Consider the following 15569-nt stretch of genomic DNA (forward strand, 5'->3'; position numbering starts at 1 on the left):
GTAAACATGTTTATTTCTGCTGTGAAGTGGCCTTTTTAACATGGGAGTCTATGGGGATTTGCTCTGTTTTGCAGCCATCCCCTAAGGGATGAAGAGGGAACTGCAGTTTTATGCACTTCCGCATAGGCTTCACTTTGAACCGCCGCAGGTCGCCGCTTGCTCACAAGCTCACAAAATTGTAAAATATTAGGACTACTTTGTTTCATATCAATGCAATTATTCCAGGTCAAGTTGTAAATTTTAAATGAAAAAAACTTTAAATGAAACGTGCTTTTTGCTTAACAATTTAAAAAGCAATAATAAAAAGAGTATTACAACAAATTCATTCATTCATTCATTTTCCTAACCGCTTAGTCCAATTTAGGGTCACAGGGGAGCTGGAGCCTATCCCAGAAGTCCTTGGGCGAAAGGCAGGATACACCCTGGACAGCTCGCCAGTCCATCGCAGGGCATATTGCAACGAATTATTCTGTTAATAAATTAAGTATTTGACTTAACTGCTGAGCATAAAACACTTTCAATGCATTTTTTGAGCGTGGCATCCACCTGCTCACACCTTCACCCAGTTGGGGTGTATGTATTTATAAAAAAAGAATCTCAAAGTTTCTGTCCAACTTTATCCTGGAGGACAGCAGCAACATAAACCTTGAGGCCACCTCTGCTAGCTGCAAGTCTACCATCATCATGAGAAGAAGCCTACACTGCCTTTTCTATTTGAAGTAGGCGTTCTCTGATGTTCTGAGTTTTGGAAGAGAGATGACTCAACTTACTCAAAGTAGCAGAAAGTCGGGTAGCCTTTCACGTTGTACTCCTGCTTGAGGCCATCAAACTCAGCTGGGTGCACATTCATCCCTGCCAATACCTTCAGGAGAAAAAAAAAGAAAATGAAATGAATAAAACAAATAAGTATATAAAAGAGAACGTGGAGTAAATCATCAGAAGACCCAAATAAGAAAGATTACTTGAGCATGAAAGAAATCTCACTGAAACAAGTTTTCATGAATAAGATACTGAGTCCCAAACTGCCCTTAATGTTTCCATCGATGTGCAAATGCGTACACACTGTACATACAACAAGGACACAGAAGTGACATGCTAAAGTCGTGCATTCACCATTTATGACCATAATGAAATGGGGTTAACGCATCAGGTAATGTGGTCATGTTAGGAAAAAAACATGTAATTAAAAAAAAAAAGAAATGAGCATTAAAATATTTACATTTATATATCACAGTAAAGCTATGCCAAAACTTAGCATGAAAAAAAGCCAATGACCCCTTTTTAAGAGATTTTGTCAGTGTTTGGGTTAATATTCAAGTCATTCAAGTAACAGATAAACTTAAAAACAGACCCTAATAGCATATTGTTGGGTGCAGATTTACTTTTACTTTGTATCCTATCCACTGCAAACAATATTTTGGTGTTAAAATCTAACTGTTATTGATATTTGCTAAGGAGAAGTGGCGTAACATCTGAAATGTCCAAAAGGCGGCTTAGTCATTTTCCTACATGGCAGTAGTTGCTGTTGTCAAGAGGTGGGCCAGGTGTTGTAAAACACATGTAGGGGGGTACAAGAGTGTGAAGGATGAGGTTCTCGCTTGGTGTAAATTAATTTGGCAAGTCAGAAGACAACATTATCATATCACATAATGGCTGCCAAGCAGCATCACTAATGGACTGGAGGAGAGATTTGGAACTTTAGATTTAATTGACGCACCATAATGTACAGCTTGGATGTCTTTGCCCACATTTCCCAAGAGTGCAGAGGAATATAGCATAACAAAGGCCAGGATGCTGCCACACACAGCAGGGCCCGAAGTCTTTTCTACATGCAAAGTCATAATCAGCACAGGAAAAGAAAGCAGATATTCCTGAACTATGAGTCATGTAAACATGGAAACAAATATTCTGTTTAAAAGAACTTGAATACATTTCTATTTTTCTGACAACTTTTGTCTTTGACTATATTTTAAATAAAATGTGTAAAATTGCTGACAGATTTCTACTTTGAACACATAAATAATCTGGACATATGTGCTGATTCAAACAATTGTTTTATTAATCAAACATGCCACAGCCTTGCAATCAATCATATTTTACTTTTAGCTTTTACAGCATGCATCAAATTAATGTTTAACTTTTTGGTGTTATTAGCGAACAGTGGATTAAATGAACTTGCCCAACTTTTAATGGAATGTCTTTATATATATTTTCCCCTCCTTCCCTTCCAACATGTATGTGTAGATACAGGCCATTAAAACAAAGGAAAATTTTATTTATATCATATGTTTTTTATTTAAAAGTTTTTATTTTACTGCACACAGTTTTCTTCTTTGGTTTTGTTTTTATTTTAAATGTCAAACATGTTCCTGTTTTTACAAAAGCCAAGCAGTTTTTTGTTTTGCATTAGTTCCCTTAATGGACAGAACCAGAACAGAGTACGTACCAAACCGGGATTTTGACATACCATTACACCCCTATATAAATACGTCAATGCCACTCTTATATATGAACTTTTACAATAAGAAACTACTCGAAATAAACCTCACAACAATAAAACCAACAAAATATCTTTCCACATTAATATGAGTATTATCATCCTGACCCAACCAGTATGCTTTCTTTTGTCCGTAACTAAGCATAACATTACCATGCAACATGGCTGGCCAACCACAGACTTCTGACCAACACTTGTTGCCTCATGCAGTAACAGACACACACCCAAGCATTCATCCCAGCCCTACACATACCCCTAACACTCCAAGGTTTGTTTGGAACCACAATGCTTTTTCCAGCTTAGATGTTTAAAGATTTATGACTCAACAAGCTCAGCAATCAAATAATTGTCCTGTTAATGATCTTGTGTTTCACTTTCTAATTCTCTCTTAAATCTTCTTAAAGTTGTGAGCAGAAAGCACTTATTTCCTTAACTGATGACATCAGCTTGTCTGACAGGATTTCTCCTGTGCAGCTCAAAACAGATGCAACCCCCCCCCCCCCCCTTTATCCTCTCCACTACAGGAGGAAGAAGAAAGTTAGAAAGGTAAACACAGCAACTGGGCAGGTTAAAGTGGCATTTAATCTATATTGATCTTGTAAACTTCGACGGGAAGGACTTTGCCCCTCACAGTAATCAGGGATGAAGGATTTTTCGAGGAACACAATGCAGTCTGTGTCTGTAGACCTCTACAATACTACAGTGCACAGAGAACATTACAATCGTTGTTTGGAAAGAAGACTAAACCTTAAAATAAATGCCTGTAATTGCTTTGATGAGCTTCTCAAACCAAAACAGAAACAAAATCTTATTTATGCATAACACTAAGAAGGATCTGGGCTTGTGAAATGCATGTAAAAGCCATCCAAGTTAATCTAGTAAAGAAAAACCTGTGAACCAAAGGCTGATGAAGAATTCTGAAAAGTTCTGGAGGAAACAACCAAGGAAATCTTTTATTTCAGCCAAATAGGCAACCAGAACTTTTGCAGATTGCCCAGCTTACCATCTAGACACAAACTGCTGACAAAACAGAGAAGAAAGGCTGCAGATTGTGGACATTCAAGGTAATAAGGAAATGGTAATAAGTAGCAGACTTACATATTTCCCCTTTGTTTCTGTGGCTGCTTGCTGAAACACTGGCTGCATTCTCTTACACACACCACACCCTACAACAAACAAAGCACAATAAGCAATGCACAAATCATGGTAATGAATATTCAGCTGGACACGCCATTGATTTATTTCTCTTCTTGTAAAGACTATGTTATCACGGTTATTATGCATGTTATTAAAGCAGATGCATATCCTTTTTTCACAAGCTGCCATTATTTACTGAAATCATACTTGACACTCTATAGCTATAATTTTCCCTTTTTGATTTTTGTTTTTACCCTTATATTTCACATTAAAAACAGTTTACCTGCCAGCAAAGCTTCAGTTGTGTGATTTTACTGTTAATTTTTCATTTCATTGCATTATTTCAGTGGACATAAAGTTGTATAAAATCGGAGTAGAAAAAAGTTTGATTTTTAGTATGAGAACCACAAACTTGTTTAACACTTTATTTCTAATTTCCCTCTGGAATAAACTATTTTTTAGTTATTTTATAGCTTAGAATGCAAACAAAAATTATTTGAATTTAAAAATTAGGGTAAAAATGTAGAAAACACCAATGTTATAAACAACTATTTACATAAAAATACAGCAATGTTGCAGATGATTTTTGTATAGTTATTTAAAAAAGATCACCTTCCTGTCCTTCCTATTAGTTTCTGTCCACTTGTGAAGTCATGACTGCCAATTTTCTCTTATTATTGTCAAAGAAATAATCCACATTTCACAATGATCAAATATCCTACATTCATCTCCCAACACTATAAGAGTAAAACAACATAAAGAGTCTATCACTAGCATAGATAGCACACCCAAGCTGATCTAAAATGTTCAGTGCGGTTCAGGTCTGGACTCGCAACAAGATATTACACTCATGTTCTGGAGACACTCTGTGATGATCCTGGAGGGAGGACGTAGGTACTGAGATTCTGGGATTCCTACTGGGTCCAGAATGTCTTTCCAACATGTCTCAATCAATTAAATCCCAATCAGGTGACAGGCACACACCTGACTGTCACACACCTAACAGCACGACAGTCTTAAGACAAGGTTGACCACCAGGAGAATCTTGCAGCGGACTTTTTGGCACGTTTTGTGTGTACTACCCACACATTTAGCTGCTCATTCCCCACAATCACAGCCTTCCATGTGAGACCTCGTAAAGAGGATTAAAACCTTCTAACTCCGTATAATACAACATCTGTTAGTATTATTAAAGGAGAGAAATAATCAACCAAACTAATTATGTTTTGGTTCAAGTTCATCTTGCTTTATCTGTCCCAGGTATGATGAAAGCAGGAAATCTTATTGAAGTACAAAGCAGTTTCATCATAAAACAAAAATGAAGTTGGCGCCCAGAGGCTTTTTCATTTGATGTAAGGAATAAGCTGGAGTGAACAGAATGATACAGGGTGCAGTCAAACATAGGAAATGTTACTCAAGCAGTCTTGCAAAATGAGCTCCACTTGTTCCAGTCACTGTGAGTAACAAACAGTATTAAAGGAAATACTCACAGGGAGCATAAAACATCATAAGTACTGGCTTTTCCTCTTTCTTCAGCAGCTTCTTGAAGTCCTTGAGAGAAGATGATGAAGCAGTTTTATTTTTAATAAATAAAAACACAAAATATAAAATAAATCTTGTATTTAAAAAAGAAAACTGCTGTGAAGGATCACATGCAATCATTTGTTAGCTAAAGTGCATACATTTAAAACAAGAAAATCAACATCCTTTTTTCATTTTCAAGCACTTATTAGAGCGAGTACATTAAACACGACGATGTCAACACATAATAAGGGCAGGAGTACCGGTCCTAATACCAGTTTCCACATCTCATCTCAAAGAACACCTTCGTTAAAATCTTTTGTTCATATCTTGAACAAGCCAAAAGCAAAGAATCAGCGTACTGGTGGAAACTGTCAAGTTAACCCTTCTTTACATTAAAAGGCCTTCAAAATGTTGTGTTCACCGCTCAGTGAGGGCTTGAGTTGCATTCAGTATCGCTGATAGGATGAGTGTTGCGTGTAAACATTTTCTAGCTGTAAAACAGACTACACCAAGTTAAACACCTTGCAGATGATGAAGCCGGCATGATGCTATTAGTGTGCAGCGGTGAACACAATGATCAACTACTGAAGCTAAATCAAGCCCTCATCTTGTAGGCAGCCGAGAGAAACTGCTGTTGTTGCAGCATGTGATCACATCAATCTTATATCAGAATAATTATTTTGTGGTGCAACGGCACAAAGATCAGAAGTTAGTTTGGGTCACACCCATAGACTGTATATAAGAAATGGACGGAGTCTCCGTGACGTCACCTGTAGGTTTCTGAAGAGCTGAATTGAAGCTCGGTCTGCGGTTCCTACCATCGCCATGTTAGCAGCGTCATGCGTGTCATCTCGCCCGGAAAATACAAATATGGGCAAAGAGGTGGAGCTGAGAGGGCAGCCGTGAGCGTCATGGCGGATGATTGAAATCAAGTGAACTCCGAGCTTTCTTTAGCTAAAAGCTAACCGAGCTAACCCCGAGATAACAGGAGCTAACCAGCTAACGGAGGTAAGCGGGCTAAAGCTAAGTCACGTTGTTAACCGGCTAAAAACCACGGTTGTTCTACGTTCTTCTGACTTGAAGCCAGAGATTGGTACCTGTCAATCAAAAGGACACGCCCCTAAATTTGCCGAACTTCAAGATTAAATTACTTTAAAACGGGCGAGTTAGAAAAAAATTCACTCCCCCCACAGTTGTCATGAAGGTAAACCTGACCTATAAACCAAAAATGGATTTTTGAACCAGGCAGTAAACATGTTTATTTCTGCCGTGAAGTTGGTCTTTTTAACATGGGAGTCTATGGGGATTTGCTCTGTTTTGCAGCCCCTAGTGGATGAAGGGGGAACTGCAGTTTTATGCACTTCCGCATAGGCTTCACTTTTAACTGCCGGAGGTTGCCGCTTGGTCACAACTTACTTTCTCCGTTTCGATGTGGACAACATCTTTTGCCTCGGGGTTCTCCTCCCACAGTGGAGGCCCTGATGGGTCTTTCAAAAATGCTACCATAGACTAGATAGAGAAAAAGAAAAAAAAAAAGGGGGGGGGGGGGATTTAGTAGTGTGGAAGTTTCTAAACAAAGCAACATTTGGCACAAATTTATCCAGCAGACAACAGAAGGACTGGTAATGATTTATTAGAGCATTGGTATTAAATTCTGTGGTTTGCCACATGGAGGCTCATACAGATTAACATCTTCATGTTTCAAGAAGCCATTTCACTACCTCCAAGTGTCTACTAATGGGCTTCGTAAAACTTCCTGTAAATATAATGAGCCATATGTCTGAGGAGACACCAGCAGGAAATAATTCATTCTGCACTCCTCTGACAAGGATGCATGGGCAGAGGCAAAATATTTCATGGTCTTCAGGTTATTATTAAGTCTACTTTGTCATGTTTTTAACTGAGATTGTTTGTATTTTATGGTTTCAATGGGTTTCCATCTGCCAGAAAAAAAAAAAACTGTCAGCGATGAGCAAAAAGAGCAATAAAAACTTGATTATAAAATAAAGACGTGTAATTAATCAGTACAGTTTTTCCACTACTTTAAACTTTTAATCTTAATATGAAAAAAGCTGAACTATTAAAATATATTTCACCTCATAAGCATTTTAGTGAGCAGGGATTTACTATAAAAGGTAGGACTCATTTCTAAGTCGACCAAAATATGGAGATAAAATTGGTTATATGTTGCTACATACCGAGCAATAAAATATCCTAAGCCTGTTTGTAGGTCTGTGAGATAACACACAGGGTCCCAACATGCTACATTAAGTAGGCTTGATGTAGAGACTGCAGAAAATTGATCCATCTAATCTAAATTTATGAGAGTTGGTCATTGGCATTTGGGCTTTTTGAAACTCGGATCAGTATCTGCTCTTAAGACCTGGATGTTGTCTAAAAATGTTCAAACTGGAGAAAGAGACAGGAGAAAGGTTCAGGGTGAACCCTGCCTCTTACGTCCATGTTTTTAATGCGTGCTCTATAGAGTTTAAAGTCATTTTAACGCAGTCAAGGATGCACACAGGATTGTTACAGCAACTGTATGGCAAACCTGTTAGTAAAAAGGTAAAATTATGCTAACTGCTATCTAATAAACCCTCCTTTCTAAAGCTCTATGTTTAAAGTATTTAAAGTTGTGCTAGGTAATTTTCTCATCATTGAACTCCATGTTTCTGACTAGTTTAATGGCACAGTGACATTTATTATATACATTTCTGGAGCCATCACTGCCACATTTCACAACTTCTGCTTCCAGGATGTTGTGTGACATGACTGCAGGGGTTCGCTTTATGCACCGCGTCACACGCTAGCAAGCAAATATCGACACACTGTCCGTTTTGAAGGGCACTTCAGCAAAGAAATGCAAGAGGAGATGTTGCTGGAGGGAGAGATAACAAGAAGGAGAGGAAGAAAAAGTGCAAAAGCCATGACAAGAGTGGACTTTGGACTGACTTTTCTGTCTGGTGAGAGCTCAGAGTAGAGGTGGGATCTAAGACAGATGCAGAAGTAGTTGTGACTATGTGCTGTCTCACTGAGACAATCAGCCAAAGTTTTGTCATCTGTCTAATATGTAGCATGTAACATGTAAAAATAGATAAAATATATAAATAATATAAAATATATATAATATGTAAAAAATGTGTAAAATGTAAAAAATATGTAGAACTGACATGAAAAATGAGTTGGAACCAAATATACATCTATGTAAACCCTAGTGTAGCTACAAATATTGACCATCATTTTGGTAACGGGTAACTTGTTTGCAGATTAAACTCATGATGATTTAGAGATCTTTCAAATATCATCACTTTTCTCGATATACCATTGAATATAACATTTACAGCTTTATTTATAATGTAAAAAAGCAGACTAAAACACTGTCTATGTTGTAATAACATACTGGATAATATGAGTGCAAAGTTATGGTGACAATCAGCGCAAACCTTAAATTTCATCTGGACAGAAGGATCATGTCAAACATTTCAGTTCAATAAATCAGTTTGATAAATTCCAAACTGAAGAGCAGAATTTCTCTTTCCCAGGTGAACTAATAAACAGAAGACTTCCACTCTCAGTTAAGGGCTCTTGGGAGAAATTATATAACAGTTACTAATAAGCGGAACAGAACAGAAAAACCATCACAGCAAATTCAGAGAATGTCTAAAACTCAGATCACCTTAAAGGAAGCTGGTCTGTTGTACTCTGTGTGGAAAGTCCCATCTCTGCAAAACACAAAAGGCACAATTCACACAATTCCCAGAGGTTTGTCGTGAATGATGTACTTCTCAAGCTGCATAAATAGCTTTACTTTAAAAAAAAAAAAAGAAAAAAAAAGCACTTAGTTGTTTGAAAAAGCTGAATGTCTGGTAACCCACTTGTAGTGCAGCAACTCTGCTCCTTCCCGTTTGGATCCAGGGTCCACCTTGACTTTCTTGCAAAGCTTACGACCCTCTGAGTCTCTGAGAAAGGAGATCAACGCACATAAAAAAGGAACAGTTTAATTTATGGAAGACAATTTATTAAACCTTAACAATTAAAAGCACACACAGTGATGGAGTAAGTGATGAAGTGATTCAAATAGCCTCTATAAATGAAACAAAGTGTTTCTGCCGCACACAAAAAATGTGTTATCCAACACTTCAAAGACTGGTTCAACAAGCTGCATATTTAATTAGTATTGCACACAGACAAATTTCAGCTCAATAACAACTTAGTCACAATCAATTATGTAAACACAGAAGCTTGTTTTGCTTCTCACGTTCAAAAAACTAATTCAAGCTCTTCTTTAAATCTTCGTCAATGTCTATTTTGATAAACAATTCCTTTTCTACCCCGTAACATCTTAAATTTACTGAACTGTGGCCTTTTTTGTTTACTCCCTTTCTCCATCATGAAGAGATTTCCATTTATTTAACATAGTTAAACATAACATGACATAGTTATTCAACAATAGTTTTTTTTATTCAACTTAACTGAACTAAATCCAGAAATAGTAAATGTTATATTAAGATCCTAAATTTGCATTATATCAATCTAGTCACCTGCAGCTTAATGTGCAGGAAACAAGATTCAACGTTTCGCTCATTACTTGACCTGATATGAATAAAATAAAAACAATACATTACAGACAACATGATGATGGCAAGTTAATATTCTGTTCCATGAAGCTTGTTTCTGTAATTGGAAAAAAAAAAAAAAAAGACTGCTGTTGGAGGGGAGATAAAATATGCATCCAGGCGCCCACACATTCTTCACACCAAGCTATAATGTCACACTTAACAAGCATGTAGTTTCCTTCTTGCTTGCTAAGAATCAGTATGGAAAATATGCATTACTTTAGAGTAAAATGGACGGCGGTATCCAGCATTTACTGGAGAAAAGCTTCGATGTAACTAGGTTAAGAAAATTGGAATTCAACATGTTTTGTAGGGTAGCTTTTCACTAAGAAAAAAAAATAGAAGTTTGAACGTCAGCGCATGTGTTTCCACAGTGTTCCAGGTAAAAACAGAGTACATGCTGCCATGTTAGACTGACTCATAATGGCAGATGGCAGCAGTAACGGCACACCAGGAGCAGATGTAACCTCGACACATATTAGCTGATGACGTGCAGTCAGTCACCTGATTCAAGACCACTGAGCTGCTTCCAACTGCTTGAAAAAGTGCCACAGGAGACAAAAACTGAGGATTAGGGAAAAAAAAAAAACTGTAACCTCTCAATGATATCCTCAACAGGCAAAAGGAAAACAAGGCACCTTCATTCAAGTAAAGCATTTATAGAATCACTGTAAAAACAGATCTAATTAACTTTATACGTTAACAAAACATTATGAAAGATGCAACACCAGGAGATATGGTGAATATTAGGCCAAGAAATTCTGTTTCATTTGCCTTTAATGGTTTCATAGCACAGACACTTGTCAAATAATCGCACAAAGTTTAGAGATTCTCTTCCGATGTATTCTGTTTATGCTTTTCACATTTGTACTGTTTGTTTTTCACATTTATACTTTCTATTCTTTTCACATTTGTACTGTTTATGCTTTTCACATTTATACTTTCTATTCTTTTCACATTTGTACCGTTTATTCTGTTTACCTTTAAGTGACCCGAACCTGCTACCATCTTATTGGTTAATAAAGTGCAAGACCAGAAAAACTGTGTCTATTAGACATGCTCTGCATCAGTTATACTATCATCAGTGTTCAATAGAAAATACAGTGCTAGTGAAAATATCATCAATAGTTAAACAAAACCAAAATAAACCAACAAGTTTTATCAAACAATGCAATAAAATAAAGTTCTTCAGTGTTTTTAAATGTGTGCATGGGGCTTCGGCTACTGAAACAGAATAAATTAGGTTATAAACAGAGTTCAAAATCAAATTGGACAATAAATTTGGATTTAAAATATTAACAAGATCAGATCTGAACAGATCTGATGAGCTTCACGCTGCTGCATAAAACAGCAGCGTGTACTTTTCAGAAGAATGTGAAAGGCCCACATACCTACGTATGTGCCAGTTTAATATTAGACTCAGCTTTCATGCTGATTCATTTATTCATACAAAGCAAAAATGAATCAGAAAGAAAAAAAAAAAAAAAAAAAAAAAAAAAAAGGACAGCAGGCCATTTTGTTTCTGAACTGCAGTTTGAGTCAAAAGGCCAGTGAAAAGAAATCCTCCACGATCAAAGAATAAAACGAAACCCCGGGACGTTGCTGTGACTCATTTGGTGAATGTTCATTCAGCCCAACAAAGGCTATGAATGGCAGAGTTCTGCCTGCTGGATGAGCACAACCTGTTTTCATTCATCCCTGGGCCAACGCCAATCGATGCATCAGTGGTCTGACACTGTAGCGAGCGGGAATCTATGACTGATGTGTTGAAGCCGGGGAGGTTAGTCAGACAGAATAAACACTTAACTGCCTGACCCAAGTTCACAAAGCATTAAACATCGTTCAGCTGTTTGAGTTAAAAAGCCTGTGCACCAATCAAGTAACATCACATTAATTTGTCATAACTTGCTTTATATCTGTGAAGAAAAATTTCTTGCAAATTTGACATTGACTACAACACAAGGAAGACAATTTATTAGGAATAAATTTAAACAGGAAGTTTAAATTAAATATTTGGAGTCCTGTCAAAATGTGGCATTACATTAGATAAGTCCATCACTAAACACTTTGAGCAACAAGGCAGCTGACACCTTAACAACAAAGTGACTGGTGAAAAAAAAAGGAAAAATAAATAAATAGGCCAAAGTCAACAAAGCCTCTTCACGACGGATTAATAATGAATTCATGGTGCTAAGAGGATGAAGGCCTGCATGTCATTTAATCATCATTACTCTAAACATAAATCCTAATCTGTGATTTGCTTGTTTGAGCCTTTCTTCTCCCCTTTACACCCCCCCAGACATGATTTTATGCATTACTATGTTTTGGATCTTTAAAATTACCAAAGGACTGGAAAAGGGGCAGCCCAGTCCTGATCTCTCCCTTCCTGTATGACATCAACCATCCCACCGATGAAACCCAGTTGGCCAACACTCAGGTCGCCGTCATCTGTTCAAAGTGTGTCGTTCTGGCCTCGGTGGCTCTCTTACTTGGCAGTGCTGACAGTTCTCACGCTGCGATATGCACTCTACTCTCTTTCTCTCTCCGTCCGCCATGAGTTCTCAGCTGGAGCTTCAATTGGGAACTGGTCCATTTGAGATGGTGGAGAAATGCACCAAATAGCACAATGCTTCGCTACAGAGCCTGGCACTACATCCGTGTGCCCTGTAGTGATAAACCCGGTTCACTCCGCTCTGCTTGTGGGAATCTGGCCCAGCATAGATCTCTGTTTAGCATTAAGACACTCGGAAATTCTGGATGTGTTGGATAAGGAAGGTGGAAAAAAAAAAAAAAAAAAAAAGACACCACTGTCTGCCAGATGAAAGACAGCGCCTGAGTCAAAAAGTATACACCAAAAAATGGACATGCATCATGGAGAGTCTTCGTAGTGAAACAAGGACACCAGCACCTTTGACAATTCCTCTGGACTGTTTTGAATTTATTTATTTCCTATCCTCCCTTTCAAACCCGCCTGGTCTTCGATCCCGGATAAGCTTGAGAGAGATTGTGCATGCTGGAATGAGCACTAGGTGTCAAAGGGGAGTTCCTCCCTTCCTCATTGTTTCCTGTTTTCTGATACATTCTCTCCTCTCTGGTGAGGAAAGCAGCTGATGGTTTGACGGGTTTATAAAAAAGAAAGTGGAACAGAACAGCAGAAGGAACAACAACCCAGATCACTGAGGAGTAAAGCAAGTGAAACTTAAAAAGAAAACTATTCATGTTATTCATGTCAGTGTCTGGGGAGGACCCAGAGTTTAACGTTTAGCACTTCAACAGGGCTAAACTGGTGTTTTTTTTCTCCTGCTGGATTTTAAAAAAGAAAAGTTTCTGGACTGTGAAAGCAAACACTGCATGTGACTAAGGCTGTGTGTGATGGTGATTTGAATTTTTAGGGATGTCTGAATTAGCTTTTCTTTTTTTTTTAGGTCGCCCAATGATTGAAAGGTTGGTGGTTCAAATACTTCAAATCCTCATATCCTCCACCAGTCAATCTGTTGTATGAATGTCTCGGGGGAAGGGGTCAAAGAGAGGGTGACCAGACAGACGACATCCCCCAGGCAGATGTCTGGGCTACACATGTGGCTTAACATCAGTAGAAATGAATAACTAGTGTTAGGGCTATGACGATATGCTTTTGTCCCGATTCGTTTCGATTCAGATTTTTTTGGGTCCAGATTCGATTTTAATTGCGATTCTCACAATTCTTCGATATTGCTGATTTTTGTAGATTAAAAACAAACCAAAAAAATGTACAAAACTTTTTTTTAATCGTTATCTTTCTTGATTTCAATTAAGAAAAAAACAACACGTTAGCTGGACCATCATTCTGCTGCTATAATGCCTAAGAAGACAAGTAAAAAGATCAATAAAAACAATCAAAATGAGAAAAAAATTTAAACGGATTTTTTTTATCTATGTGAAAAAAAATGTTTTTTTTAACAAAAAAAACAAAAAACAAAAAAAAATCAAATCAATTTTAAAATTCATTAATTTTTTCATTTTCTGAACAGCTAAATCCAATTCAGGGTCGCGGGGAAGCTGGAGCCTATCCCATCTGGATTTGGGCGAAAGGCAGGGTACATCCTGGACAGGTTGCCACTATCGCAGGGCCAATTTTAAAATTGTGAAGTAAAAAATCCCAATATTCATTTTTTTATTTCAATTTTTCCACCCCTCATAAATGGATAAAGAATGGATATAATATAAAGGTTTGGGTGCCTTGAAAACATGAATCCAACTTAAAGGTTGGGTAGGAGATCCTAGAAAATCAATTTTAACAAGATACATTTTTAAAATACACAACTGAGAAGTCCAAACCCCTTTCTCCAGACTTCCCCTGAGGCCACGCCTCTAAACACATAATGCTTGTTCCCAAGGGTTTACCATATTTCTATGTAGTCTACCAGCTAATGTAGCTAGCCAAGCTGTGGCTCACTTTGTTGCCTTTCCAAGTCTCAGAGTGTGCAGTTTGTGCATGAAAAGGGGCACGCACAGACGGGTTGAGGGACAAATGGCAGCTGAGTTTGATAGACATATGAATCCAGTTGTTTAGAATGGCTCGATTAAAATGCTTGGATGGTTTTTTCAGTCCTGTTTGTTCTACGTGATTAAAATTATTTTATTTTTGTGTTTTACATTTAATTATTTTGGATGCGAAGTTGATTCTAAGAAATATGGTAAAATAAAATGCTTCTGGAAAACATTTCCTACCCCGCCTTTAAGATTGTGGGGATGGTTCACTATTGTGCCAATAAATAGATGCACAGATGTCAGACAATCCTGAAGTGACTGCCATGTTAATTCTTTCACCTCCATCAAATGGCCTGCACATAAAGCAGAATGATTGTACAAAATAAAAAAGGGACATGTTTAATGTACTGTGAACTTTCTGAATCAACACAGGGTCTACACTTAATAGCCTACAGATCTAAAAAGAGGGAAAAAAGCCTTGTTTGGTTGAACACCATTTTGTAAGCAGTACTATGGACCATTTCAGAACTTCACTGGTTGTTTGGCTTCTCTTCTTGAAAAAGTAGAAGTGACTTAAATGTGTTACTATCCTGGAAACAAATTAACTTTTCATTATTGCCCACATAGTTTTGATAGGGGTGATGGCAGGATTTTTGGAAATACGATTTCAAAAGATTGATGTTACCTGAGTTAATCCCTTTCACAAGCAGTTCTGGTGTTTGCATTGGGTCACTGTCCTGTTGGGGCATCAACTTGTATTTCAGCTCATGCTTTCAAGCACTCCTATTAGTCTGTTTTCAAATGAGCCAGCAGTGAAACCAACTTAGATTGAATAACTAAGCATTTCAAATTGAACACATCAGCAACTAAATGAGCTTTTTGGCAACAGCCATGTAAAGTCAGGTAAAAAGAATCTGATATATCATGGCAAAATGTGACTGAAGACTGTACTACAAAGAAACATAATGCAGTGGTCTAACAGCGCCTTTGTCATCTTTTATTCATTCTTCTTTTTAAGGGAGGGAAGCTTCACAATAAAACCCCTTAAAGTGGAGAATTGAAATAATAAAGACATCTAATGCATTAGACCCAGAAGCTTCAATAGCTCTGATAAGCAAGTGGCAGCCTGTCTGATTGTGCCTGCACAATAGAGCCAGTGGAAGGAGGCCTTTTACAGCCCAGTGAAAAAGCCTTAAATTGTGCAGATGGATGGCAGCAGACACATTCCTGGGAGAAGTAAATTGCTCTGCCTTTTTAAAGGCTGTCAGAAAATTCTCCTGAACAAAAGAGGCTGCAATGTTGAAGAAAGGCTAGGAGTCTTCAAG

The 15569-nt window shown here is 37.6% G+C and overlaps 1 protein-coding gene across 1 annotated transcript in view; it reads right to left on the reverse strand.

The window, feature by feature from the left end:
• Positions 1–15569, reverse strand: part of pdia5 (protein disulfide isomerase family A, member 5) — a 63426-nt gene that overhangs the window by 29848 nt on the left and 18009 nt on the right. The window contains exons 4-9 of the mRNA XM_079253711.1: positions 9034–9117; positions 8835–8880; positions 6575–6667; positions 5125–5185; positions 3596–3663; positions 771–862 (exon numbers count right to left, since the gene is read on the reverse strand). Coding sequence (XP_079109837.1) covers positions 771–862; positions 3596–3663; positions 5125–5185; positions 6575–6667; positions 8835–8880; positions 9034–9117 — 444 coding nt within the window. The remainder of the gene's footprint in view (positions 1–770; positions 863–3595; positions 3664–5124; positions 5186–6574; positions 6668–8834; positions 8881–9033; positions 9118–15569) is intronic.

This window comes from Telmatherina bonti (genome assembly GCF_933228915.1).
Source record: "Telmatherina bonti genome assembly, chromosome: 15".
Classification (NCBI taxonomy): domain Eukaryota; kingdom Metazoa; phylum Chordata; class Actinopteri; order Atheriniformes; family Telmatherinidae; genus Telmatherina; species Telmatherina bonti.